This window comes from Mytilus edulis, chromosome 3 (assembly GCF_963676685.1).
Source record: "Mytilus edulis chromosome 3, xbMytEdul2.2, whole genome shotgun sequence".
Lineage (NCBI taxonomy): Eukaryota > Metazoa > Mollusca > Bivalvia > Mytilida > Mytilidae > Mytilus > Mytilus edulis.
The window spans coordinates 93,847,430-93,873,778 of record NC_092346.1 but is presented as its reverse complement, the minus strand read 5'-3'; the positions used below and the strand labels follow the sequence as shown (position 1 = coordinate 93,873,778).

The 26,349-nt window shown below is 30.5% G+C and overlaps 1 protein-coding gene and 2 long non-coding RNA genes across 3 annotated transcripts; all 3 read right to left on the bottom strand.

The window, feature by feature from the left end:
* Positions 1–1,353: 1,353 nt before the first annotated feature.
* Positions 1,354–6,092, bottom strand: LOC139514991 (uncharacterized). Its single transcript, XR_011662790.1, has 3 exons — positions 6,023–6,092; positions 2,815–2,900; positions 1,354–1,648 (listed from the first exon to the last, which is right to left on the bottom strand). It is a non-coding gene; the product is annotated as an uncharacterized lncRNA (long non-coding RNA).
* A 2,534-nt stretch (positions 6,093–8,626) lies between these two features.
* On the bottom strand, positions 8,627–10,009 carry LOC139515511 (uncharacterized). The gene has a single exon (XM_071305087.1). It carries the CDS (start codon positions 10,007–10,009, stop codon positions 8,627–8,629), a length of 1,383 nt encoding a protein of 460 aa, XP_071161188.1.
* A 12,446-nt stretch (positions 10,010–22,455) lies between these two features.
* LOC139514990 (uncharacterized) lies at positions 22,456–25,619 on the bottom strand. Its single transcript, XR_011662789.1, has 6 exons — positions 25,515–25,619; positions 25,080–25,158; positions 24,420–24,510; positions 23,766–23,844; positions 23,106–23,196; positions 22,456–22,530 (listed from the first exon to the last, which is right to left on the bottom strand). It is a non-coding gene; the product is annotated as an uncharacterized lncRNA (long non-coding RNA).
* Positions 25,620–26,349: the final 730 nt, after the last annotated feature.

Below are 26,349 nucleotides of genomic sequence, written 5' to 3'. Positions count from 1 at the left end.
AACGCCCAAGAATATCCAGTCAACGTCAATAACGCTAGCATGCATGAATCTGAAGATACAACAAGCGAGGATGAAAATACATCTGAACATAAACAAACAAGTACTGAAAAGATGGGAACCACTAAACAGTCTCCGTCTTTTTTACAAAATTTCAATGTGACAAGTGCAAATTTCAGCTACAATGCTTCAAATAACAAGGATGCAGCTCTTAATATGAACGAGCCTGAACACCAAGGCATTTCAGCAGCTAAACATAACAATGAAATTAAAAAGGCAAAAGCTAAAGCTAAAAAAAGTCTGGCAAAAAAACGGTCCACAACAACTTAACAAAGACAACGAAGAGAATCCTAATCAATCAACATTGTTCTTTCATTTCCAAGGAAACAACAATGTTGGAACGCCTGATGGACGCAAAGACAAACGCCCGGCAACAACACCAACCGACCAAATTCACGAACGAACATCAAACATTCAGAAACCAAAGGGACCCTAACTATTATCCAGCTCAACTAAATGTACATAAACTTTATAAACATTAAATAGTAAAATTATCTATCTATTTCCATGAACATTTGTATATATCTACTTTTTTTCTGTGTTTTTATTTATAGTGTAAAAAACAAACAAAAAAAGAGCTTTTTGCAACAAAAGATTGTATGTGTCCAACTGATGTTATGGCGAACATAAACAATGTTTTCATTTTATGTTTTTTCATGACTTTTATTTATTATGTAAAAAAAAAAAAAACAAAAAAAAGAATACGATATTATATTAGATTATATGTGTTTGAATAATGATATCGAAAATGAAAATTACTTATCTTACATACATATTGTATATTGTATTTGTGTTGATAAGAGTCATGAGAGTAGTACATGTATATTAACCAATCAAAAAGAGAAATATGACACAATACTAGATCATACATTCTCAATTGACGATGTAGAAATAGAAAACAGTGTAATGTTTAATTTATCTTACATGTATATGTATGTTTATTCACAAAATACCAACAAAAACATATGTTTGAAAGAAACAGATAATTTTAACACAAGCATTAAACCAACAAAAAGAAAAAACTTTTATTCACTAGTTAACAAACGATCATTAGTTCTACTATTCACGTCATTAGGCTGCATTAGTTTAATTCAGCTAAATGCTTTTATTACATGTATGCACTGATTGCACAAACGAATCTTCTATTTTCTGCAATTCAAACAAAGATACTTGGAAAATATTTCAATCGCTAAATATTCCTACGAAATTGCAAATATGGTACGCAACCATATGTAGTATATTACTATACACCGCATCACACAAAGGAAGTACGAAACTAATTACATTGAATTTCACCATACTATCCAGACACACATACTCCACAACCAGCTACATGTATGCTAATCCTTTTGACGCAGTATATTCATTTGAAGTACAGATCTGTATTTTATTAAAACACATGACACACACAACAGCTTTAAGTGAACATTCAAAAACCTCCAAAGAATTCTACACAATCAGATATCATTTCCAGGTTCAACTGTATGGAAAGTTTAAGACGTCATCAAAAACTGTCGAGCATATGTTTCATTTGATCACAGTTATAACGTCGTTGAGCGCTCGAACAATCCTTATTGAACAATCCAAATATCTGAAAATAGAAAAAGTAATTTCTGAAAATCAAGCTCCCATATACATACAGGTACATGTACATTTTACACCTTTGAAAGAAAAAAAAACATATTTAAATCTATTAATTTTACAGCACAAAGTAAAATCAATAAGATGGCTGCAAAACTGTATTATTGTAAAAAACACATATTATAATGATACATATATACTATATATACTCATGCATTACCACTATTATACGTTTAGTCTTGGTTGTATTGTATACAACTACTTAGAACAGTTAGTTTTGATGTATATCTCTGTGTAATCTTTGCTAATACACGTATAGTTCATTATTTAGATGAGTAATAATTTAAATATTTGCTCCTTGAACTGCCAAGGGCTAGGAAAAAAAGAAAAACGAGATAGACTATATATTTGGTGTGAAAATCAAAAATGTGACATCTTGTTTATTCAAGAGTCCCATTTCACTGATAAAAACATAAATATAATAAATAGTGAAACTAAATGTAAGATATACCATAGCTTTGGCAATTCCCTATCTAGAGGTGTTTCAATTTTAATTAAAGATAACATAAATCACAAAATAATAAATGAAATTAAAGATGAGGAGGGTAGGTTTATTCTAATTAATATAGAACTTGATAATAACATCTTTACTTTAGTTAATGTATATGCACCAAATATACAAAGAAATAGAAATTCTTTCTTCAAAAAAATAAACAACTTAATTGAAAATAATAGATTAGGCATTTTAATACTTGGTGGGGATATAAATGAAAGTCTGACTGAAAACGACAGAAAAAGTACGAGTACACAAAAATTTAATAAACCTGTAAATAGTTAGAAACAATTTATAAAAAAACACAAGTTAGTTGATATATGGAGAGAAATTTACCCAAACAAAAGACAGTTTACCTGGAGAAGGAAAAATAACTTTAACATAGCAAGCAGAATAGATTATTTTCTTATCAGCTCCGATATAAGACCACATATTACAGCAGCAGATATTAGACCCGCTGCTATTGCTTACACTGATCATCGGGCAATTTCGTTAAAGCTAAGACACAAAGCACAAAGCAGAGGCCGAGGTTTCTTTAAAATTAATAACAGTATATTGAATGACACACAATATCAAAAGCTCATTAATAACTTAATTCAAACTTACAAACAAAAAATACTTACTACGGCTGTAGATCCTCGAGTTAAGTGGGATGTTTTTAAAGCTGAAGTAAGAGACATAACCATCAAATACTGTAGGCAAAAACAAGCTGAAAATAAAAATGAAATAATTAAATTAGAACTGTCATTAAAAAAATTGAATGAAAATGTACAAAACTCACAGGATAATAATGTTCAAAATAGAATAAACAATGCTGAGAAAAAACTAGAGAACCTATGCATAAATGAAGCAAAGGGAGCTCAGGTTAGATCGCGTGTAAAATGGACAGAAGAAGGAGAAAAAAACACAAATTTTTTTATAGGCCTTGAAAAATCCAGACAAACTCGTAAAAATATTTCTGCACTTACGAATGAAAAAGGAGAAATTATAACAGATTCATCTGAAATTTTAAAGTTAGAAGAAACCTTTTATGAAAATTTATATAAAAGTACAAATCCTAATGAAAATGAAATAAAAAAATATATAACAGAAACAAACGTTGATAAAACTCTTTCTCATGAGGAAACTCAAAATCTAGAAGGGGAGCTTACCATAAAAGAACGTACAGAAGCTATTAAATCTATGAAACTAAATAAATCACCAGGCATCGACGGGCTCAGTGTAGAATTTTATCGAACCTTCTGGACAAATTTAAAAGAAATTGTTGTTAAAGTTTTTAACACATGCTATCAAAAGGAAGAAATGAGCACACTACAAAAAATAGGAGTAGTCTCTTTATTATATAAAAAAGGAAACCCACTTCTTTTAGACAACTATAGACCAATTACTTTACTCAATGTTGATACAAAACTTATGGCATATTCTTTAGCACAACGTCTTAAACCAATACTAACTAAATTCATCCATAGTGACCAAAACGGTTACATAAAAAATAGGTATATAGGTTTCAACATTCGTCAAATTCAAGACATAATAGACCATGCAGAATACTTTAATATTGAAGGAGCATTGCTCTTCATAGATTTTTCCAAGGCCTTTGACTCATTAGAATGGCCATTTATGTATGAAGTACTCAAGAAATTTGGCCTTCCAAATTCTTTTATTAAATGGGTAAAAACTCTGTACAAAGACATAACTGGTTGTATGTTAAATAATGGGTGGGTCTCATCACCATATAACATTAAACGTGGTATTAGACAAGGCTGCCCGTTAAGTTCCCTGATTTTTGTTATTGCTGTAGAAAATTTGTCCTGCAGAATAAGACAAGATAACAACATCAAAGGTTTTCAAATTAAGCTAGATACTAAAACACACAGTTTAAAGATTTCTCAATTAGCTGACGACACAACACTTTTTCTAAAATCAAAAGATGAAGTACGTCACACTCATAATATTATTGAAATCTTTGGAACACTGTCAGGTTTAAAATTAAATAGATCCAAAACTGAGGGCATTTGGTTAGGAAAATTAAAACATTGTAAAGATAAGTTTGAAAATATAACATGGAATAAAGGACCAATAAAAAGTCTAGGAGTTTATTTTGGAACAGATCGAGCTGAATGTGACAAGCTGAAACTGAAAAAATAATACAGAAATGTGACAAATTAATAAGTAATTGGAAAAAAAGAAATCTTACAATGATAGGTAAAATAACAGTTGTAAAATCTCTTCTTATACCAAACCTTACATATTTAGCTTCAGTCACAAACCTACCACATGAATTCATTCAACAGTTTAAAACTCTTATCTACAATTTTATATGGGATGGTAAACGAGAAAAAGTCAAACGAACCACACTAAGCAAAAATACTACTGAGGGAGGGCTTAAGATGACAGATATAGATAATTATATAACTGCACTACAAATAGCATGGATCAAAAGACTTACTGCAGATGATTTTGCTAACTGGAAAGTAATTCCGACATTTTACTTTAATAAATTTGGTGCTAATTTCATGCTACTTTACATGAATCTAGACAACATTTACTCAATACAAAATCTTCATAAAACTTTACCAAAGTTCTACTTAGAAATTGTAAAGTCTTGGTTCAAAGTACAAAATTTAAATAATACCAAACTCAATATGAATTTTAAAAACATTAGACAACAAATCTTATGGGGAAACAAACTGATAAAATTTCAAGGAAAATGTTTAGTTTTTATAAATTGAATAAAAGAAGGTATTATATATGTTAATGATATAATTGACCAAAATGGTAATATCTCTCAAGAAATAATATCTAATAAAATATCCTCAAAATCCAATTGAATGTTTGAAATTTCAAAACTTAAAAATGCTATACCAAATGAATGGCTCAAGGTACTTAAATCAGAAAAATCAATAAAATCAAAAGTAAAAAATAAACTTAACCTTTGCATTAATACAAAAGAAAAAAATAAGATAATAAGTTTACAAGTAATGGAAACAAAACAGATATACACACACATTAATAGTGGAAATGAAGACACGCCTTCAAGTTTCTTTAAATGGAAACGTGTCCTAAATTTAGATTCTTTATTCCCAATTAAATCAATGCTTAACTTTGTATTTACTTATTTACTTATTCAAAAGATTAAAAATATTTAAATGGAAATTGCTGCATCATATCCTTCCTTGTAAACAACTGCTTTTTCAATGGAAGATAAAAGAAGACAGTAAATGTGACTTATGTAATGTAACGGAAGATTATAAACATTTTTTTCTAGAATGTCATTACTTTAAAACTTTTTGGGAAAAGATCAAAATACTATTAAATAAAGTTAAAATAGGTCATCATATCCTAAACTACAGAAATCTCATTATAGGATATAAAATCAGTGATATTAATTATTATGATATAAATCTGTTGGTGACACTCATCACATTTTCTATCCACAAGTGCACCCACAGTTCAAATTATAAAACTACAAATTTTGATGTGTATGCCCTGTTCAAAAAAGATTTTTTGAACTACTTTAAGTACTTAAATATTTCGACACTTTCAGGTGGTAAACATGGTAAAATTTTGAAAGAAGTAAGCTTGTACATATATAATTATTATTATTGCATATATGTTATATGCTATATTTATGCAGCAATATATGTGTCTCAATATTATTTAATCTTAAAACCACGTGCTGTGGACTTCGTCATGATCATGATCAGCGACAGTGATAAAAGATTTAATCCCTACTATTCTTGAAGCATCCTTCATGTAATATATCACATATTCATGAATAAATAAACTTATATAATGTACTTCAATTTGCAACCAAGTATGTACACCTACATAATTAATATATATAACAAACTGCTTCGAATGTTAATTTGCCTCCATCGTGTGATCCTTGATCAATAGGCAGGTATATAATATACAAGGTTCCTGAGTCTGTAACCGTGACTATCACCGTGCTTTGTGCGCATGCGCAAGAAACGCCCACCGAATTTCTACTTTCATTATTGAAAAATCTTCTATTTGGAGATAGATTTGTACGCATTTATTTACATTTTATCGGCGAAAGAAAATACGCTTGCTCTGTTGCTGAAGTGGCTCTCTTTCTAGTCATTAAGAGCACACATAACGTCTAAAACGTAAAAAAAAAACATGTGAAAGGTATGAAAAATAGTGCATTGTATCAATGAAAACATACATCATCTTTAAATGCAAAATAACAATTTAAAGGAAAGGAGTCCCCCCTTTTTTCCTTTTCCAACTACAAAATGTGACCTGGTTCAAAAGAGTCAGACAATAAATTCTTTTCATGTGTATGAATCAGGTCAGTGTTCATAGGAGGTGACCAAATGATTTCTTAGTGAGGGGGGATAGGAGGGGTCCTGATTCCGAAATCCCGGACTTCAAAAAACGAAATCCCGAGGTCCCGAATTTAAATAAAGTAAATCCCGACGTCCCAAAATCCGAAAAAAAGGATTCCCGGATCCCGAAAGGGTCAATCCCGAAATCCCGAGCTTAAAAACACCCGATCCCGGAGTCCCGATAAAGGTCCTATCCCCGCTCCTTAATGAGTCAGAAAGTTTTAAAAAGATTGTTATGGATCGTGCATGTATGAGGGGGGATAGGACCTTTATCAGGACTCCAGGTTCCGGTGTTTTTAGGCTCAGGATACCGGGATTGACTATTTCGGGATCCGGGAATTCTATTTTTGAATTTTGGGATGTCATTATTTAATTTATTTAAATTTGGGATCTCAGGATTTCATGTTTTTAAGCCCAAGATTTCTGGATCAAGACCCCTCCTACCCCGGTCATGTATGAGGGTGATACTTGTAATCCCTGGGAAATCTTGGTACCCCTGTTTTCACGAATAATCGTCCTAAAAATTTCCATATGACGTTTATAACAGTAATTTTTGGTGTATGACGATAAAAAGTACACATTCCTTTAGGCGATATAAAAATCAATTGATTTTGACACTGTCTAGAGTGAACAAGTATCGTATTGCACAAGATTTGGCGGTGCAATCTGTTTCCCTAATGATTTTAGTTGATATGAAGCGGAATCTTAATCCTGATTTTTGAATGACTGCAAAAAGATGTGTTCTTTGTACGTGACGTCATGGTCGCCTTTTTTACAATGAGAATGTCAGAGGAAAGCATGAAAAATTTACGTCATAATCGAATATTGACCAATGAACAACTAAGATCAAACGAACCACACCTCTTGATAAAATGAAAATAATCAACAGGTCAGGAAAGCGATGAATCGAGTTAAAAAATATTTATAATCAATTTATTTATTTTTCATCACCAATTTAAACATATATACCATTGTATATATCTTTCACCATTGCAAACATCTATCACCACTGTATATATCTATCATCCTACTGTTTTTATATCTATCACCAATCTGTATATATCTATCACCTCACTTTATTTATCACTACACTATATATCACCAATATATTAAAATCTCCACACTGAATATATCTATCACCACTCTATATATTTATCACCACTCTATAAATCTATCAACACACTATATATTTATCACCATTCAGTATAAATCACCACTTTGTACAACACTGTATATATCTATCACCACGCTATATATTTATCATCACTCTATAAATCTATCAATCACTGTATATATCTTACACCACTGTATATATTTATCACCATTCTGTATTAATCACCACTGTGTACAACACTGTATATATCTTCCACCAAAGGTGTTCAATTTAGATCTTTCTGTATATATATTTTTCATTATTTATCACAATATATATCTATCACCATCTACAATATCTATCACCTAACTTTATCTCTCTATCACCATACTTTATATATATACCACTGGTATATATATATATATATAATAATATTTTTAAATTTGCAAACTACATTTCACATCAAATAATAACAGTTCGTTAAAATATTGTCACTAGCGCTTTCATGCCTTCTGGCAATCTTCAGGCGACGTTTTAACAATGTCCTTGACGACACTGCCGTTGGTAACGTTTATTACGTTACAATAACGATAAGGGGAGATAAATCAAACGTGTTTAAGTAGATCCGTTTAATTTTGGCTGAAAGTCCTTTATAAAGTGTGCTTCCTTTGCCAGTCTTATATATTTGTTCGATTCGTTCATTTTATAGAACGGATATACGGTAAATTTTCCACTACTGCACGTTTCGAAATGCTCGCTCACATCTTGCATTCGTGTGGATGGATCTCGTATCTGTTGTCTGTGAACACGAACTCTTTGACAAATTGAGTTACCAGTCTGTCCGATGTACCATTCCTTGCAAGTGCTGCATACAATACAGTAAATAAGGTTTACCGTTTTGCAATTCATGTCTGCATTTGGAATAATGGTTTGGCCGTTTTTCAATGTTATTTGCGGGCCGGTTGCCATGTATTCACAAAGACCACATCAAGGGTCATTACATTTTGAAACGTTGTATTGTATTCCATTTGGGTCATAAAACTTAGCCCTTGTTAAAATCTTTTTAAGATTTAAAGGCTGTCTTTTACTTTTCAGGAATTTTTCTGTAGGGAAAAGCTTTTTTAATTTTTTCGTTTTTTGTAAAACTGGCAAATTTGCTTTTATGACGTTGAATATGTCAGGATTGTACGGGTTATGAGTGCTAACAAACGGGATAAGTTCTGTATTACTCTCTTTGCGTGCTGTGGACCTGAGTTCCGTCATTGGTATAGCTTTTGCCTTTTCTATTCCCTTTTCTATTAGTGGGTTTGGATAGTTTTGTTCTTTCAAAAACACCTTCAGTTCATTCAAACGTAATTCCTTCGTGAAATCATCACTCACAATTGTACATACACGTCGTGCTAGACAAAACGGGATGTTTCTTTTCGTATGTGAAGGATGGCATGAATGAAAATTCAGGTATTGGTGGGTGTCCGTCTTCTTATAATATATATCTGTGGTTAAGGTTGTTCCATTCTTTAATATTAAAATATCTAGAAATGGCAGTCTTTGTTCGCTAGATTCGATGGTAAATTTAATCGAAGGATGTAATGTGTTTATCAGACTATGAAACTTCTCTAAATTGTGACTTTTGTTTAAAATGATAAAACAGTCGTCTAAGAATCGCTTCCATTCCGATTTTACGTACACTTTAAAAGCTGTATCAAATTCACTTTCAACTTGTTGATACATTTTATCCTCCAGAAATCCCATCACGAGAGTTGCGTATGTGGGAGCAACTTTTGTTCCCATAGCTGTACCAGAGATCTGTAGATAATATTTTCCATCAAAGAAAAAGGTGTTATTATCTAGTATGATTTTCAATCCCTCCAACAAAAAATTATTCGAAAATCTTTGGTCGATAATGTGCCTATATGACTCTAGCCAAAATTTTACAGCATCTAATCCTAGTTTGTGCGGTATATTGGTGTAAAGACTTGTTACGTCGAAGCTTACCAATATTGCATCTTCTTTGACTTCGGCTGGTAAATGATTTAAAAAATCAAAATTATCACGGATAAAACTAGGTACATATTGGCATAAAGGTTTCAAAATTAGGTCAATGAAATGGCTCAATCTATGAGTTGGACACTGCGGTCCAGCAACAATAGGCCGAAATTTTAAATCTTTTGGTGAATTTATTTCGATATATGCGCAATTTTGTTGTTGAACTGCTGTTTCTACTTCCTTACTTTTGTGGATTTTAGGTAGTCCATAAAAGTTGCTTGTCTTTACCTCAAATTTTGTAAGATAGTCAACTTCCTTTTCAGTAGTACAATGAGGAAATTTTGAAATAAGTTTGTTTATATTTCTCTTAGTTTTCTTTTCCATATTGTCGTTGAGTTCCCGATAATATTGTTTATCATTGAGCTGTTCCTGAATTTTGTCTCGGTAATATTTTGTCTCGGTAATATATTCTGTCCATTATTACTAGCTCTAACTATATATCTATGTCTTTACTATACATCTATCACCTCACTTAATCTATCACTACACTTAATATCACCAACATATTTATCCCTTACCACTTTATATTAATATCACCACACTAAATATATATATCACCACTTTATAAATCTTTAACTGCTTTATATTTCAATCACCACACTGTATATAACTAAAACCATTATATAATTATCACTGTGCTATATAAATACCAATTTGTACAATACTGTATATATTAACCACCAAAAGATGTTTATATTTGTATCTCTCTGAATACCTTTTTTACCATACTATAGTCATCAACTGCCCCTTTTTTATGTCTATGGCCTCATTGTTTATATTCATTGCCTCACTAGATATAAACAGTAAGGTCAATAAGATATTTTCAGGGAGGTCATACATATATAAAATGAGGAGATAGATATATAAATTAAGGTGCAAGATAAATAAAGTGAGATGATAGATATACAAATTGTGGTGACGGATACAAAGTGTGGTGATATATGTATAAAGTGAGGTGATAGAGATATAAAATGTAGTGATAGATGTACAGTTTGGTGCTAGATATATTAAATAAGGTGATAGGTATATAAACTGAGGTGGTATATGTATAAAATGATGACTTACTTACATAGAATGAGGGGATAGATATACAAAGTGTGGTGACATATGTACAGCATGGTGATAGATATATAAAGTGAGGTGATATATACATAGAGTGCACGTGAGATGATAGAAACATATAGTGTGGTGATAGATGTTAAAAGTGTGGTGATAGATGTTTAAAATGTGGTGATAGATGTATGAAATGAGTCGATAGATGAATAAAGTGATGTGATTGATATGTTTATATTTATATAGTGAGGTCATAGGTACAGTGAAGTGATAAATATATAAAGTGAGATGATAAATGTAACAAGTGAGGTTATAGATATATAGTAAGGTTAGAGATATAAATAGTTTGGTTATAGAAAAATAGTGAGGTAATAGATATAAATAGTTTGGTTATAGATAAATGGTGAGGTTAAACATATTTAAAGTAAGTAATCTGGTGATAGAAATATATATAGTGAGGTGATACATATATAATGTGTGGTGGAAAGAACATTTACAGTGATGTCATCAAGATATTTTCAGAGAGGTGACAGATCCATATGAGGAGGGATTACGTATATAAAGTGTGGAAAAAATATATTGGCACTGAGGTCATACATATATAAAATGAGGAGATTGATATATAAAGTGAGGTAATATATATATATATAAAGGTTGGTTTTAGATTATAGTTGTGTCTTAGATATCAAAAGTGAGGTGATACATATGTATAGTGAAGTAAAAGATACATAAAGTAAGGTGATCAATGTATAAAGTGAAGAGGTAAACAAAGCATGGTGCCAGATGTTCTGTGTGGTGACAGATGTATAAATTGTGGTGATAGATACATAAAGTGTTGTGATATATAATCAGTTAGGTGATAGATGTATATATTGAGGTGATAGATATATAAAGTGTGCGGATATATATATAAAGTGTGGTGATAGATATATAAAGTGAGGTGATAGAAATACAAAGTGTGGTGACAGACATACAGTGTGGTGACAGATGTATAAAGTTAGGTGATTAATGCATAAAGTTAGGTGATAAATACATAAAGTTATGTGATAGATTTATAAAATGAGGTGAGGTATATATACCTCACCTCATTTTATATCTTCACTACTTCACTATAGCTATATATAGTGATATATAGGGAGGACATCAATATATATGGCTATAGTGAAGTGCTAAATATATAAATTGAGGTGATAAATGTATCAAGTAAGGTGATAAATGTATCAAGTAAGTTAATAGATAAATAAAGGAAGGTGTTTAATGTTCAAGTGTTGAGTTAAATATATAGTCACGTCAAAGATATATCAATTGAGGTTTACATATAAACAGTGAGATTATAAATATATAGTGTGAGGTGATTGATGTATAAGGCAAGATGATGGGTATTTAAAGTAAGGTGATAGGTGTATATAATGTGGTGGTATATAAAGATACTGTGGGGATATATATAGAGAGTATGGTGATTGTTATAGAGTGTGGTGATTGATATGTAATGTGAAGTGAAAGGTATCTTAAGTAAGTTGATAGGCGAAGGTATGGGGAGATATAGAGAGTATATGTATTGATACAGAGAGTTTGATGATTGACATATTAATTGAGGTGATAGGTATTTAAACTTAGGTGATAGGTGTATATTATGTGGTGATATATAAAGAGACTGTTGGGATATATATAGAGAGTATAGGTATAGATATAGCGAGTGGTGGTTGATATGTGAGGTGATAGGTATATATAATGTGGTGATACACATAGAGACTGTAGGGATAGATAGAGACAGTATGATGATAATTATAGAGTGTGGTGATTGATATATACTGTGAGCTGATAGGCATTTAAAGTAAGGTGATAGGTGAAATTTCATGTGTTAAAATAGTCACTAAATAAATTTGTTATTAAAGGATAGATACATGTATTCAATTAAGGATGTTTGACCAACATTTATTATACCATATTCCTATTTTTATGTACATAATACATGTGCATGATTACAAGAATGTAGAAAAGACAATTATATAAATATTGTGTGATATGCTGTAGCAGTTTTTCTAATAATCATTTTCTAACAAACCCTTCACCATCACTATAAACAGAATTGTTAAGTGCTTCTTTGTTATAAATCATTAAATTATACTTGTTATTTTATTTGAAATGAAATGTACCTTTTTCTTTTCTTCCATTTTCTCCCATTACATCTAAATCCTTTTAAAATCTTGTTTTGTATTTCTGTAAGAAAAATCAAAATACAAATAATAATTACTACATGAAGTCATTATAGGTTTACAAGTTTATACAAACATATATCAATGGAAAAGCAGACTACTGTTGTAAAATTTAAAATATTAAGAAGCTATATAACCTATGTTATATAGTGCCTAAACTAAGATGTTCAGTATTAACTAGTTTAAACATATTGTATTGTTTAAAATGGCAAATGGATGAGACACAAATTTTACAACTTAGTAATGTCTTAGTATTAACTGTTTTATTGTATAAATTTCAAAATTGTTCTAATCTAATCAAAGAAGAATGATGTGATTCATATAACACCATGATCATACTGATGAAGGTTATCCAAAATATTTATAAGTAATTACATCGTAACTGTTTTGTTTACTTTTAAGGCGTTTATATATATATATTTACTTAAACAAGATGAGGTGGTGACAGATATATATAGTGTGGTAATATATAAATATAAATATGATAAAGTGGTGATACAATATATATATATATAGTTGTAATTTGTAAATACAGTGCGGTGAAGAATATACAGAATAGCGATTATATATACAGTGTGGTGAAAAATAAGCAAAGTGGTGGTATACATATATACTGTGTGGTGACAAATATAAACAGTGTGGTGATTGGTTTAACCAGTGAAGTGGTAGACATATTAACAAAGTGGTGATGGATATATACAGAGGGGTGACAAGTTTCAATAGTGTGTTGAATGATATATATGTTAAGTGTAGTTATATGTACTATTAGTGTTGTTATAGATATATACAGTGTGGTTGTTGATATATATAGTGTGGGGATATCCAATATAATAAGAATAGTTGGTAGTTAATAAAAAAAAACCTCAATCAATCCACTTCTTTCCTCTAGATACACCACTGTATGTGAAGCAGTTTTTTCATGACTCAGCTTCTTTTTTCTTCCAAATATGATGAATATTCTGGCAAGTTGTGCATGATTAAAATAAATAATAAATGAAAAGCAGTTTTCTTCTCAATGTGTACCTTTTTGTTACTTCCTTTCCATCAGAATTTATCCAGGTCCACTGCAGAATAGCAATCTTGAAAAATTCATATGAAAAATATCATTACAAATTCAGCAAATCAAATGACATTCTACCATATCAACAAGCTGTTATATAAAGCCCATGCTAACTTGCTAACATACATTAAATCTGTTTTTAACTTTCTAATATATGGATAAACGAATCTTTAATATATAAAAACAATAATATGTAATAGATCTAAATAGTACAAGGAAAGACATATTGATAATTGCATTGTGTGAATAGTATGACAATAGATATACAGTATGTGGTGATAAAAATACAGATTGTGATGATAGCTATTGGGAGTTTGGTGATGGATAAATAAAGTGTGGTGATAGGTATAGTATGGTGATGGAAATGTAAAATGTGGATATATTTGAACAATGAAGTGATAGATGTGATAGATGTATTTAGTTTGGTGATAAAATAAAAAGTGAAGTGATAGATAAATAGTGTGGTGATAGATAAATTAAGTACAGTGATGATATATAGTAAGGTGATATAGATTTATTAATATGGTGATATATATTTAGTGAGTTGATATATACAGTGAGGTCATAGATAAATACATTTATAGAGTGGTGATAAATAAAAATATAAACATCTTTGATGGTAAATATGTATAGCATTGTATAACTTTATACAATGCTATACATATTTACCATCAAAGATGTTTATATTTTTATATCTAGTGATTTTATACAGAATGGTGATAAATATAAAAAATGATTTGATAGAAATATAGAGTAGTAATAGATTATCAGTGTGGCGATACATATATATAGAGAGAGAGATGTGATAGATACATGTATATTCAATATGTCGATACAAATATAAAGAGAAATGATATGTAAAACTGTGATGTGATAGATAAATAAGGTAAGGTGGTAGATATAAAGTGAGGTGACAGCTTTATAAAGAGTGGTGATGCATATATAGTATGGGGAAAGAGAAAACAGTGAGGTGATAGATGTATAAAGTGGGGTGATTGGTGTATAATGTTAGGTGATAGATATATGAAGTGTGGTGATAGACATGTGAAGCTACCTAAAAGAAATCTAGTGAGGCGATGGATATAAACAGTGAGGCCATAGACAAAAAGGGGCAGTTGATGACTATAGTATGGTAAAAAAGGTATTCAGAGAGATACAAATATAAACATCTTTTGGTGGTTAATATATACAGTATTGTACAAATTGGTATTTATATAGCACAGTGATAATTATGTACAGTGGTTTTAGTTATATACAGTGTGGTGATTGAAATATAAAGCAGTTAAAGATTTATTAAGTGGTGATATATATATTCAGTGTGGTGATATTAATATAAAGTGGTGAGGGATAAATATGTTCGTGATATTTAGTGTAGTGATAGATTAAGTGAGGTGATAGATGTATAGTAAAGACATAGATATATAGTTAGAGGATATATATATATATATACCAGTGGTATATAAATAAAGTATGGTGATAGAGAGATAAAGTTAGGTGATAGATATTGTAGATGGTGATAGATATATATTGTGATGAATAATGAAAAATATATATACAGAAAGATCTAAATTAAACACCTTTGGTGGAAGATATATACAGTGTTGTACAAAGTGGTGATTAATACAGAATGGTGATAAATATATACAGTGGTGTAAGATATATACAGTGTTTGATAGATTTATAGAGTTATGATAAATATATAGCGTGGTGATAGATATATACAGTGTTGTACAAAGTGGTGATTTATACAGAATGGTGATAAATATATAGTGTGTTGATAGATTTATAGAGTGGTGATAAATATATAGAGTGGTGAAAGATATATTCAGTGTGGAGATTTTAATATATTGGTGATATATAGTGTAGTGATAAATAAAGTGAGGTGCTAGATATATATAGATTGGTGATAGATATAAAAACAGTAGGATGAAAGATATATACAATGGTAATATATGTTTAAATTGGTGATGAAAAATAAAAAAATTGATTATAAATATTTTTTAACTCGATTCAGCGCTTTCCTGACCTGTTGATTATTTTCATTTTATCAAGAGGTGTGGTTCGTTTGATCTTAGTTGTTCATTGGTCAATATTCGACTATGACGTAAAATTTTCATGCTTTCCTCTGAAATTCCCATTGTAAAAAAGGTGACCATGCCTGATGATGTCACGTACAAAGAACACATCTTTTTGCAGTCATTCAAAAATCAGGATTAAGATTCCGCTTCATATCAACTAAAATCATTAGAGAAACAGATTTCACCGCCAAATCTTGTGCAATACGATACTTGTTCACTCTTGACAGTGTCAAAATCAATTGATTTTTATATCGCCTAAAGGAATGTGTACTTTTTATCGTCATGCACCAAACATTACTGTTATAAACGTCATTTGGAAATTTTTATTACGATTATTCGTGAAGACAGGGGTACCAAGATTTCCCAGGGATTACAAGTATCACCCTCATACATGACCGGGGTAGGAGGGGTCCTGATCCCGAAATCTTGGGCTAAAAACATGAAATCCCGAGATCCCAAATTTAAATAAATTAAATAATGACATCCTGAAATTTAAAAATAGAATTCCCGGATCCCGAAATAGTCAATCCCGGTATCCTGAGCCTTAAAACACCGTATCCAGTAGTCCCGATAAAAGTCCTATCCCCCCTCATACATGCACGATCCCTAACAATCTTTTTAAAACTTTCTGACTCACCAAGAAATCATTTGGTCACCTCCTATGAACACTGACCTGACTAATACCATTGAAAAGTATTTATTGTCTGACTCTTTTGAACCAGATCACATTTTGTAGTTGGAAAAGGAAAAAAGGGGGGACTCCTTTCCTTTAAATTGTTATTTTGAATTTAAAGATGATGTATGTTTTCATTGTTACATTGCAATATTTTTCATACCTTTCACATGTTTATTTTTTACGTTTTAGACGTTATGTGTGCTCTTAATGACTAGAAAGAGAGCCACTTCAGCAACAGAGCAAACGTATTTTCTTTCGCCGATAAAATGTAAATAAATGCGTACAATTCTATCTCCAAATAGAAGATTTTTCAATAATGAAAGTAGAAATTCGGTGGGCGTTTCTTGCGCATGCGCACAAAGCACGATGATAGTCACGGTTACAGACTCAGGAACCGTGTGTATTATATACCTCCAATAGGTCATGACCAGGTCAACTAGCATATATACAGAGTCAAAGCGGTTCACGAATCTAATTTTTCCGGAAATTAATTTCTGTTGTAATCTGTTTACATAATATTGTTACATGTAAATCTAACCTTCTATTATTATTATTAATTTACTGAACAATCTCCCTGTTTGTTCAGTAAAACTAACACTACAGGGGTGCCCTGTCAAATGCTGTAGACATGGTATTGATTATAACAGCAATAGTGCAATAAATCAGATTTTAGATAAAAAAAAAAAAAAAAAAATTATTGACCACAATAGCTTGTCTGGCAAGTTTTTGAATAAAGAAATTTAGAACAGTTTCCCCAGAGGTTATTAAAAAACATAGTATGTTAACCCGCATAATCCCTATCGAGCACTACAGTACTGGAGGATAATGACCGTAAGGAGGCGCTGTTTTTATTCGAGTTAATAGAATGTCTGAAATATTGATTACTGTCCATGATTTTATTTTTTTAAACTTATTATATGTATACATTTCAACATAACGTTTGGTTCATACCTGATGCGAATGACAGATTATCGCAATAGTAATATGATTACCAATTTTTTCGTTCATTGCTGAAATGATTTATGCAAATTTTAATGTTTGGGTTTTGTTTAGTTATATAATTGGCATACGAACACTTCCTGGTCTGACATTATTATGTGCATGAAGTAGGATAAACACTTTCTGAAATATTTCATGGGAGATAATTAACCTAACTGAGTTCAATGTTGAACAGGAATGATGGGGTATTTTTTAATGAGCTCTAGTTAATGCTGGTGTGAAATATAAGAAAATGCATCCTCAGTCTGAGCCCTAAGGCTTTCATGTGATGTCTGGTGTTGCACATTGGACAAAATCGAAAACATGTAGCAAAACCATAAATATTGTCCAACATGTTTAACCCCGCCATATTATGTATGTATGTGTCTGTCCCAAGTCAGGAGCCTGTTATTCAGTGGTTGTGGTTTGTTTGTGTGTAAAATATTTGTTTTTTTATCATTTTTTTTTTTAAAATAAGGCCGTGAGTTTTCTCGTTTGAATTGTTTTACATTGTCATTTTGGGCCTTTTATAGCTGACTATGCGGTATAGGCTTTGCTCATGGTTGAAGGCCGTACAGTTACCTATAACTGTTAATTTCTGTGTCATTTTGGTCTCTTGTAGACAGTTGTCGCATTGGCAATCATACCACATCTTCTTTTTATTATATACTTTTGAAATATGAGCAGAAAGAAGAGAATTTTCATATTTCAGGTCCTAAAATTACCTTGACCTTTGACCTTTTGACCTCAAGGTTGAAGCTTATCCTTTATCTAATGCAAATCATAAAGTTATCATAATTAACAAATGTAATGAAAGATTATAGTACATAAAGGTAAGTTTACTATAGAAAATTGAACAAAAAAGGAGGTCATTGTCTAATTTTAGCTCCTAAAATTACTTGACCTTTTGACCTGTTGACCCCTAAAGGTTGAAACCAAACCATGATTTTTTTAATATCATCAAATGGTCTTTATTTACAAAAATTGTGAGGATTATGGGACCAATAGGTAGATACACTTGAATATTTAGCAAAAAAGGAGATTTTTGTTGATTTTAGCTCCAAAAATGACCTTGACATTTGACCTTTTGAACTTTACATGTCATAAATATCATAGTTTATTCTTATTATAAGATTATATGAAGTATGGTTAGTTTTGCTAAAGATTTACATAAATTATACCAAAAAACATCAGAACAGGGATACTAAGTCTCCATTTACGAACTGTGACCTTGACATTCTAAATCAAAATTTCTCGAAATTGGTACATTAAAAGTTTCTAAAAAATATTTTTAGGATGGAACAATATGTAAAGTTAATTTAAATGTCATTTTTTAATGCTCTGCTAAAATATTCACTTTTGAACTAGTGAAGATATAAAATTGACAAATTTTATACTTTTCTCCTTTTTCTATTATTAGTAACAATGACACAGTTCTAAAAAAAGAATAGCAAAAAAAACAATTTATTTTTTATGTTTAATTTTACAAGGTTACATTTAAGGTTCCTTTTAAAAGATAGATTAGTAAATTATACTATATAGATTTCTTAAAATTACATACTATTTGAACTCCTTATTTGGCATTTGAGGACAAAAAAGGGGGGGGCACTGTAACCCAGCTCTGCTGTTAACCTCAAATATTTTGCGGATTTTTATTTCATAGTAAGAACTCTTAGATCCCCCTACTGACAATCCTTGATAAAAATGTAAATTATTTTGCTTGTTGTAAATTGGCTAATTATGTGCCAAATACCTTAAAATGTTTGCCAAAGTTGTAAACTGGACTTAAAGTTACAGTAAAGGTCGATATTGATATACGAATTAAGGGCATACGATACAATTACAGGTGAGGTAATGACGTTGCTAACGTAAAATGTTATTTTCGCGACGGCAAACTATGACATATCGGGAAAAGATGCATTTTTCGACTGATTTTTATCATTTAAACTGATTTAATTTGAATACAAGTGCATTGACCCCTATTTTTTAAAACGGCAATTTATTTCATTTTGCAAGGAGATTATGTGATCCAAATTTTATAAAACTGTAATTAGCGCAATTTTTTTAATTTTGATAAACGTGCAGCAAAAAATGACGTTTTTTCCTCTATTCATGAACATTTGATAAATATGAGTTATTTCTGAATCAAAATTGCATAATTTTTAATGATAGTTATAAAATACAGAAATTACCGATTATTTATTAAAAAACAATTTGTGTTTATCTTTAAAAATCTTTCGAAAAAGAAAATACGCACACAAATCTTAATTTTGAGCAAATATACAAAATTTCGACCTCATTTAACTACTCCATACTTAATATGTGCATGTTTTTTAAAGATAAACAAAAGCGCATTTTTCTAAAAATCATTTTGACTAGTGAATTTTAAATGAATTGAATCCATAGTTTGACGTCCGAAATACATATATTTGTTTACCGAATTAATCTTCCCTGCTATTTTAAATGAATCTAATCAGCTTTTCATATTTCAAATTGTTGGTAAAATATTTACCAAAAACTGCAAAAATGCACGAACTACTTTTTTTTTTAAAATACTTAAATAATGGATTTAACTTTTGTAAGAATACATAACCAGTTAAAAAAATTAAAGAATTATAGGTAATATAATGTTACAAATCTTTAAATAACAATACAAATTTCTACGAATACATGCAGGAATTACCGTAATTTATTTATACTTTATCTTCCTGGAACTCCCATTAAAGGAGCGGGTTTCAATAAGGTAGGCCTACTTTTATCCATGGCTAAATACATATTAGTTCTATAATTGTCTTCTTCTTTTCTTTTCTTATTTATCCAATTATTCATCTGACGTAGTTTTGTTCAAGTTTGTTTCTTGATAAAGACTCTTTTAAAAGACTCAAAATATCATTCTCAACAAACAGCCACCTTTTTTTTATACATTTGGTTTAAATAATTACAAGATCGAGTATTAACAGTTAAATTTCTTCGTCAAAGGGTGATATAGAATCCATGTATTCAAAATAAAAATCAAACAACAGAATTATATTTGAAATAATCATCAAGGGACAAATACGTAATCACATAGAAAGGAATTCTCGGAGGTCTGTATTTTTGTGATTTTACTTTAAATTACTAGTTAATATATAGGTCAGCATATGGTCAGTATAGTAGCTATGACTAAATGGTTACGCTGTATGACACATGAATTAACAATTTCTACAGATACGCATACAAATAAAACAAAAAATGATTGCAACATTTACATTTTTAAAATAAATAAAATGATCCGTATCCTGTAAATGATACTAACATAAGATTTCAGTTAAAGAACAAATTCTATTGAATTATGATAACTTCCTGGTCATCATTCTGCAATCATATGGAACGCCATAGCTGTCTTATATGTGGAACTCTTAAATTACTTTATGTTGTGTTATTATTACTTAATGAGGTTTTGATTTTACTTAATATAGTTTTTACATTACGTAATGATGTTTTAATATAACTCAATATGGAATAGTCATTACTTAATTATGGAACGCCACGGCTGTCTTATGTGGTTCTCTGATATTACTTTATGTTGTTTTATTATTACTTAATAATAGTTTGTCTTTATTTGATATGGTTTTGACATTACGTAATGATGTTTTAATATAACTCAATATGGAATAGTCATTACTTAATGATATTTCGATATTACACGATATGGTTTCGTATTGACTTGATATAGTGTTGTCATTACTCAATATGGTTTTGTCATTACTCGATGTGGTTTCACCATTATTTAATATGGTTGTGTCATTAGTCAATGTGGTTTTAACATTACTTGATGTGTATTTGACTTGACGTAATGTAATTGTTTCATTACATGATGTGATTTTGTTATTTCGTAATAATGATTTGTCTATTCTTTATATGGTTTTAACATTACGTAATGATGTTTCAAAATTTGACCATTTTACACTACTTGATGTGCTTGTTTTATTATTTGATTTGGTATTGTCATTTTTCGATGTGGTCCTGTCATTCTTTGATGTGGTTATCCCATTACTTGATGAGGTAAAACCACGTGACCAATTCGGAAAAACCTGTTCTATTTTTAGATTGATTTCTATGTTGTATGACTGTGCCTTTAATGCATTAGGCCATCCATCTAATTAGTATTCAAACTAATTAAAAGTTCGGGTTACTGTTTAAGTTAAACTTTGAGTGAGTTTTCGAATGAAAGTCATACTTATATATAAAGTTCTAGTTAGAATTGATTTTCGAATTGGACTTCGAGTTTGAGTCACATTTAAAGGCAGAGTTCTAGGTACATCTTTGAATTTGAATCACTTCTTGAGGTAGAGGTTGAGTTGGATTCGAATTTAAGTCTCATTTAGAAATTATTAAGATTTCGAGTTGAAATTCGAGCTATTTTATATGTCTTTTTAAGTTCGTAATTAAATCTATCGCGGAACAAGGGCTTTTGCTTGGGCTTCCGAAAACAGGGCTCCGGGATATGCGTACTAAATAAACAATGTTGCAGTATACAAAACGCAACATAGGAGTTGAAATAAAGTTAGATGTGATGTGATTGCCAATGAGACAACTATCCACCAGAGTTTAAATGCAGTGGATGTAAGAAATCATATATCGGCAACCGTACAGCCTTCAAAAATCCGTATAGTTAGCTACAAAAAGGCCACCAAAAAAAACCATGATGATAGTTGATACATACTTTAATGCAGAAGTGTCATCTGCAGACCAATTCACATATAAGATTTTTCAACAGAATGCTCTTCAGAACATGGTTAACACTGAAATAAAAAAATCACATGTTGTATAAACAAAGCCAAAACTGTAAGGGTAATTTAAAATTTAACACAGTTATCTAAATACAGCTTTGTCTGTCCACCCATTTGACTTAGAAAACACCCGTAAACCCCCATTTCAATGCAATTTTACCTCAAACGTACTTTCTGTGTCTAAATCCATTCCGAATAGTCCATGTTTACAATGTATGAACTGGTTTATTAATAACTTTTAAAAATGAAAGTATAATAGGGTCACGAGTGCACATTTAGTTTCCCTAAAGAACACCTAAATGTCAAATAAACTTAATGTAAATTTTTCCCTCCAAATGCAAGTTATTTCAAGCATAACTGTCAAGTTTTGTCTCAGTCAGAACTATAGTTTCAGAGAAAATCACTATAATATAAGGCCATATCCTACGGCAATTTCAGTCTAATTTCTTCGAAAAATCCTAATTTCAGTGTATCATTATAAAATGCAGTGTTGACTAATATCTGATCATAAACTCATGATATATGCATTCAAACAATTAAATAGAATACAAAAGACAACTTTAAGATGAAAAACAATTTTATTGCACCTTTTAGAGTTCATTTGAAGGTCTGTTTTGGTCTACTTTGGTCCATTTTTCCTCCTTCCTTCCTTTTTCATCAAAACTTGATATCTTTTGTCTAAAAAATAAAACAAATGTGATTATTTTCCCACAAAAATGAAATAAATGTAATGTTAAATCAATAATTAAAGTGTTTTAGCTGAAAGAACTGTCTCTATAAATGTTAACAGTCTACACGGAAGTTTCTATAAGCCCTTATGTGTAACTTGAGTTTTTGGTCTGTTCCCCTGGTGTGACAAATAACGGTTCCTTTTCAGTCAATCATTTATTGCTACTGGTATCAAAGTCTTTTTATTTACTCATAACTGTATATTTCTAATAAATTTACACAAAAAGTCCACTTTCTTGTATTTTACATTAGAAAATGGGGAGAAAGAGTAATAAAAAAAGACATCAAAATGTTTTTAAAAAGGGTTATGTCCCTTGGAATGCTGGTACAAAAAATAATTGGTAAGAATTATAAAGTTTAAGTATGTGAGACTGGATTCTGATGTGTATAAATCCAGGACAAATAAGTGTGTCTGCAGATGAGTTATTGTCTGTGCAAAATGTTGACGGCACAATGGCAAATTGTAAACTTTTGCGGCCAAAAAAAAAACAAACAAACATGATGATAGTTGATAATACTTTAATGCTGAAGTGTCATCTGCAGACCAATTCACATATAAGATTTTTCAACAGAATGCTCTTCAGAACATGGTTAACACTGAAATAAAAAAATCACATGTTGTATAAACAAAGCCAAAACTGTAAGGGTAATTTAAAATTTAACACAGTTATCTAAATACAGCTTTGTCTGTCCACCCATTTGACTTAGAAAACACCCGTAAACCCCCATTTCAATGCAATTTTACCTCAAACGTACTTTCTGTGTCTAAATCCATTCCGAATAGTCCATGTTTACAATGTATGAACTGGTTTATTAATAACTTTTAAAAATGAAAGTACAATAGGGTCACGAGTGCACATTTAGTTTCCCTAAAGAACACCTAAATGTCAAATAAACTTAATGTAAATTTTTCCCTCCAAATGCAAGTTATTTCAAGCATAACTGTCAAGTTTTGTCTCAGTCAGAACTATAGTTTCAGAGAAAATCACTATAATATAAGGCCATATCCTACGGCAATTTCAGTCTAATTTCTTCGAAAAATCCTAATTTCAGTGTATCATTATAAAATGCAGTGTTGACTAATATCTGATCATAAACTCATGATATATGCATTCAAACAATTATATAGAATACAAAAGACAACTTTAAGATGAAAAACAATTTTATTGCACCTTTTAGAGTTCATTTGAAGGTCTGTTTTGGTCTACTTTGGTCCATTTTTCCTCCTTCCTTCCTTTTTCATCAAAACTTGATATCTTTTGTCTAAAAAATAAAACAAATGTGATTATTTTCCCACAAAAATGAAATAAATGTAATGTTAAATCAATAATTAAAGTGTTTTAGCTGAAAGAACTGTCTCTATAAATGTTAACAGTCTACACAGAAGTTTCTATAAGCCCTTATGTGTAACTTGAGTTTTTGGTCTGTTCCCCTGGTGTGACAAATAACGGTTCCTTTTCAGTCAATCATTTATTGCTACTGGTATCAAAGTCTTTTTATTTACTCATAACTGTATATTTCTAATAAATTTACACAAAAAGTCCACTTTCTTGTATTTTACATTAGAAAATGGGGAGAAAGAGTAATAAAAAAAGACATCAAAATGTTTTTAAAAAGGGTTATGTCCCTTGGAATGCTGGTACAAAAAATAATTGGTAAGAATTATAAAGTTTAAGTATGTGAGACTGGATTCTGATGTGTATAAATCCAGGACAAATAAGTGTGTCTGCAGATGAGTTATTGTCTGTGCAAAATGTTGACGGCACAATGGCAAATTGTAAACTTTTGCGGCCAAAAAAAAAACAAACAAACATGATGATAGTTGATAATACTTTAATGCTGAAGTGTCATCTGCAGACCAATTCACATATAAGATTTTTCAACAGAATGCTCTTCAGAACATGGTTAACACTGAAATAAAAAAATCACATGTTGTATAAACAAAGCCAAAACTGTAAGGGTAATTTAAAATTTAACACAGTTATCTAAATACAGCTTTGTCTGTCCACCCATTTGACTTAGAAAACACCCGTAAACCCCCATTTCAATGCAATTTTACCTCAAACGTACTTTCTGTGTCTAAATCCATTCCGAATAGTCCATGTTTACAATGTATGAACTGGTTTATTAATAACTTTTAAAAATGAAAGTACAATAGGGTCACGAGTGCACATTTAGTTTCCCTAAATAGGTGTAATACCACCATTGATTTTTCCCTATTAGTCTTTGTTAAATTGGCACTTTTAAAAAAATTGTACAGTATTTACCTTTATTTCAACCAAAGAAATATTTTGCATGTGTAAAGTTCAATCCTTTCCAGTGATACAGTGAAAATTTCACACTAAATTTCATTGCATATCAGAAAGTTACCACCGCCGGAAGTAAACAACCTAATTTTTACACTGTTATTTACTGGTTACCTGCTTTGGTAACTATGTAACCTTAACCTTCCAAAATATTTTATAAGACCATCAAATAAAAAAAGAATGATGCTTTCAGACATCCAACATACATATTTACGACTCAGAAAAATTTAAGTGCATTGAAATGCAGGGTTAATTTTCTACAACTGTCAAATTCAAGGGAATATTTTTTTAGGCCTACTTTTGTATGCAACCGGATGTGACGTACCATGATTTGGTGGTATTACACCTAAACCTTTTCTTAATAACCAAAATTTTTTGAAAATGGTAACAGGATAGACAAAATAGTGTACCACCGATCAAAAAATGTTTCAAGATATTCTTGTATGACATCATTAAGATTGCATCTTTTAATATGTTGTTCTTAAAGTACTGTTTGTTTTGATTTGCTTATGTAGAGGGTTGTTTGAATAAGTAACTTTTAATACATTTTTCAATTTCAAAATTCGACATTTTTTGAAAATGACCCATATCATTCAGTAGATCCAATGAAAATCATATGTCTTTCATCTCATTTTTTTGTAATATTGCGTCAAAAACTTCGTGTAGAAAAAAAAGTGTTTGTAAACATTACATTAATTTCTGGACCGAAGGCCGGTCAAGCTATGAAAATACGGATTGTCAAACAGAAAATAGCCCATAAAACATGTTAAAAACAATCTTGATGCTCTTATAAACC